The sequence below is a fragment of the Lactuca saligna genome, chromosome 4 (assembly GCF_052625555.1).
Source record: "Lactuca saligna cultivar CGN05327 chromosome 4, ASM5262555v1, whole genome shotgun sequence".
In the NCBI taxonomy this organism is placed as follows: Eukaryota; Viridiplantae; Streptophyta; class Magnoliopsida; order Asterales; family Asteraceae; genus Lactuca; species Lactuca saligna.
The window spans coordinates 254363655-254368087 of NC_136420.1; the positions used below are offsets into that span (position 1 = coordinate 254363655).

A 4433-nucleotide genomic window follows, 5' to 3' on the forward strand; every position below is an offset into this window, starting at 1 on the left:
TCATATGAAGCAAGCAATTAAGAGGATGTTCATGCAACTTAATAGACTTGATAACTAGCATAAAATAGTTATTGTCAACACATTAGGATTGTTTACAAGCTTAACAAAACGATTTCACCAAATCAAATAATCCATGCCATAAAATCAATCCATATTAACAAGCTAATCCACCCTAAACAGAAGTGATGAGTGTTTAGCTCATATCTACAGCAAATAGTATCTCAAAAACAAAATCCATAATTTAAAACATAGTTTTCTTTAATAGATTAAGAAAAAGAGAATGTATGTTGCCTTAGATCTCTTTCGAATCGATCTCTAGGGTTGATCTTTGAATTCCAGAGCTTCAATAATCTTTAATTCGCAGCTAAGCCGCCAAAAGATTCAGAAGAAGTCTTAGTCTCGGGCAAATATGTCATATATATATATATATATATATATATATATATATATATATATATATAGTTTTTTGAAAACAGGGGCTACTCTTCGAGTCGCTTCGACCGACTCGACGAGTCCGTCACTTAAATCCCTTGTACGGCAAGTCTTCAAAGTTTCGCGAATATACGTGTCTACTCAACAAGTTGATGGCTAACTCGCCGAGTTCTTCACCCTTTTAGGTTTATTTTCTTCTTACTTTATTTCCCGAGCTTCTGTTTGCTAATCCCGTTTCCTTTTTAACTCGAGCATGTCTTTTAGGCTGGAAATATAATTTAAACACAATTAAGTACCTTTTGTTCAATAACTGAGACAAATTAGCCAAAAAGTATTAAGATATTAGAAAAAGTATATAATTAAATATGCACATATCAAAATACCCCACGTTTGACTTTTGCTTGCCTACAAGTATTAAGATTTTAGGCTGGTATCACTTGATGTAATTGGAGATCCTTCTCCTCCTAGTAACCTTAATGGTAAGTAGTAGACATTATATAATCCTGGCTACATCTTCAAGTTTCAGACCTTCAACAAGAATGATTTCCTAAAACCATGAAGTAGTGGTGTTCAATAATATGAACTTATAGCAAATTCCTAATGTATTGGTGGTTTCCATTGTTGAAGGGTATTTTAGACTTTTAAGAAAAAAATTAAACACCTTCTGATTCGATCAATGTTACAAGAGGGAGAATATATCTTAATCTGCTCTTTAAAAAGACAAGATGTGCAGGAATGAGATCATCATATGCAGCATCCAACAAGTAATAAATACCTAAAAAATGAGAAAAAAATGATACCACTAATTTTATTAGCAAGCAATAATGAAACACTCATGTTTTCACAAATTAGGGGTATATTTGTAAATATTCACACCAGAGGATAGAGTGTTTTACAACCAAGTTTGATGTTAGTGTTGTCTTTCAACCACTCGGTTCTATCCTTCATGAATCCCACAAAATGTAGCAAAAATATAATTATTTTACTTCTCCAACTCCAAGGAACATAAATTTTTATCAAAAATTATATTTAATGAAACTAATTTGACACAACATTTTAAAACAAGCTTTGAAGATTCTCATCAAGAACTAAAAATTCATAAAACTCAACAAAACATATTTGAAAACATTATTGTTTTCATGTGATAGAGTTTTGTCATAAGCAGACATTCAAGTAAAATGAAAAATAATACCTACCACAAAGACAAAGTCACCTCTCTACAGTTCAGTCACAACTCACCTTACACTTGAGTACTCGAAAGCATCATCATCACCTATGCAAAATTTCTTTGAAACAAAGAAACATCAGATAGTTTTGGATTTTATATAATAACTAGTAATTAATGGATTAGTAAGTTTAGAACATGTTAATGCTTTTGTTCAATTAGAATAAGAGAGTGAATAATAACAAAAGCTGGATGATCAGGTGCAAAAATATGAGTAAAGGGCCAAATGGTATTTTTTGGTAAATGTCAAAATTGGATGGTTTTTTCATACATACACTGCACAACTTTTTTAGATTAAAAAGGCCAAAAGGAGAAGGAACGCAGGTTTATTAAAGGGCAATATGGTCTTCATGTGATAAATACTAAAAGTAGAAACTTTGATCTCAAATGGGATTGATTCAAACCATGTGATTTGTGCTACTATCAATTTAAAAGTATGGAAAAAGAACAAAATAACATCAGATATTTCTCCAAACCAAAAAAGATAACTAAATAATACCATCAGATGGTGGTTATGCATCTCCTATATCCAATACTTTAGCTCCTTATTTGTCTTGTATGTTGAGTTCAAGTTGTATACACATGTACCCTAAAGTCATTCCATGAATTGTATTAACACATATTATTCAATGTATTTTATTAATTCAAAAACAATAATTTTTTTTGTAACCACACCGATGTTACACCACATCGAGATAAATCTGCAACTTTTCTAATTAAAACCTTAAAACCATGACAACAATTTATTTAATATCAACGAAAGAACAAAATTTTAGCTAATTTATATTTTCTAACTTCCTGTACTGTGCTTGTTCCCGACTCTGCGATTTATGAAGAAAAGAACAAGTCAAATTAAACATAATCGGCAAGATATATATAAAGAAGAGATTAAAAAAAACCTAGCTTTATTTCATGTGGGGCGTTCTGCCACCAAATAGTATTTGGTTACAAAGAGCATCACCAACACATATAATATATACTTTCACTACTAAAAAAACAGCAGTACCGACAGCCAAAACCGTTGGTAATCCGTCGCTAACGCCTTGTTCCCAAGTTCTACTTAAGGAGGGAAATGGGAGGATACGGAGGGAAAGTGAGGGGTATCGAAGGAAAATCGTGTTCCGAGTTTCATTAATAGAAGGAAAGTGAAGGGAGGGGAAAGATTTTGGAGTCATATTTTCCTTCCAAATTGGACGGATTTGGAAAGAAAGTGAGGGGAAGGAAAATTTTAAGTTTTACTTTCTTTTTTCTCGTAACTCGGGAACACGAAAACATAAAATTTTCCTCTCATTTCTTTTCATTTCATTCGAACTTGGGAACACGGTATAATGAATATTTTCCTTCCCCTCCCTTTCTTTCGGTCAAAATTTTCCTTCCTTTTCCTTTGATGAATTTACAAAAAAAAAAAAAACTGGGGAACAAGGCATAAAGCTCTTTACCGACGTAATTGTAACACACCAAAATCCGTCGCTATATTCTTGTCGCTAATTGTTTGTAATGGAATTCCGACAGCTCTGGCTAATTTTTAGTGATGGATTTTTCCGTCGGAAATAATAACGGATCACCAACAGAATATTTTTTGCAACGGATTACTGACAGAATTTGTTTGCAACGGATTATCGACGGAAAAATTTACTAACAGATTACTAACGGAATATGAAATAACTTGCTAACGGATTACCGGCAAAATTTGGAATAACTTACTAACAGATTACCGTCGTAATCCCAAAATGACTACAAATTTTCTTTATAATAGATTAATGACGGATTTTGGCATTATAAAAAAATTTACAAATTAATAAAGAAATTAAAAACTAAAAATAATTACATATTCAACACAAATTTTTTAAACATACATTAAAGCTATATTTTAAAACCACCAAATATAAAAAGAAAATCCATAAATTTCAATCATTTGACATACATTAAATCTATAACTCCATATTGTTAAATACCAAAATTTTCAATCCATATTGTCAAATATTGTCAACAACCAATAGAGAATTCTTTCTTGTGGATTCCACACCTATCATTGAGAGTTGTTAGCTAGAGAGATGTTTATATATTGTCAAATACCATAAATGCCCTCAAATATTACCTTTTATCTTCTGGTGAATTGCTTCAAAGGATCATTCATTTTTCCAAGAAGACGGCTTTCCATGTCCTCTCTTAACTTCACCTCATTATCAAAATTGGCTTCTATTTCCTCCCGTTTCTTCACTTCTCGTTCCAGCATGCTCTCTAATTCATTTATCTAGAATATGGTGCAACAAACATATAATTAGTATAAAATAGAGAAGGAAATAGCAACATACTTTACTATTTTATCATAACATTGACACATACCTTCTTTTGATATAAGGCATAATCATGGGATGATGAACCACACTCATAAGGTGTCCCCGACACAACACTGCCTGGATTTGATGATCCTACCCCGTAAACTCGCCCTCTACTTTCTCCCGCCAACACAATGCTCCCATATTTCAACATCACCCAACGAATGTCGACTAGGGTCGGGGCTATATTTCTCACACATTGCCTTCTCATATTTGTCCTACAATTTACCAAGATATAAAAATTGTTACTACTCTAAACACTTGAAAATAGTTAAATACATCAAATCTTATATCTAAAAAGGATAAAGATAACTTACAAATACGGTCCAAGACTTCTCATTAACCCAGTACTCAGGTTGGCTCCCAATCAACTCTCCAGATGCCAACTTCACCTTTTCACTCTTTTCAAGGTGAGTCTGCTTGAAAATGTCTCCCCA

At 32.4% G+C, this 4433-nt stretch overlaps 1 protein-coding gene across 1 annotated transcript; it reads right to left on the reverse strand.

Moving 5' to 3' along the window:
* Nucleotides 1-3758: 3758 nt before the first annotated feature.
* Nucleotides 3759-4433, reverse strand: LOC145039091 (uncharacterized). The gene is made up of 3 exons (XM_078987217.1): nt 4314-4433; nt 4004-4214; nt 3759-3911 (listed from the first exon to the last, which is right to left on the reverse strand). The coding sequence occupies exons 1-3, from the start codon at nt 4334-4336 to the stop codon at nt 3759-3761; spliced, it is 387 nt and encodes a 128-aa protein (XP_078843343.1). The 5' UTR covers nt 4337-4433.

Coding starts and splice junctions, on each gene's coding strand:
- LOC145039091 (XM_078987217.1), bottom strand. CDS start 4,336: ATGAGAAGTCTTGGACCGTATTT. Junction 4,215..4,313: donor AGAAGTCTTGGACCGTATTT/GTAAGTTATCTT, acceptor GGTAAATTGTAG/GACAAATATGAGAAGGCAAT. Junction 3,912..4,003: donor ATGCCTTATATCAAAAGAAG/GTATGTGTCAAT, acceptor ACCATATTCTAG/ATAAATGAATTAGAGAGCAT.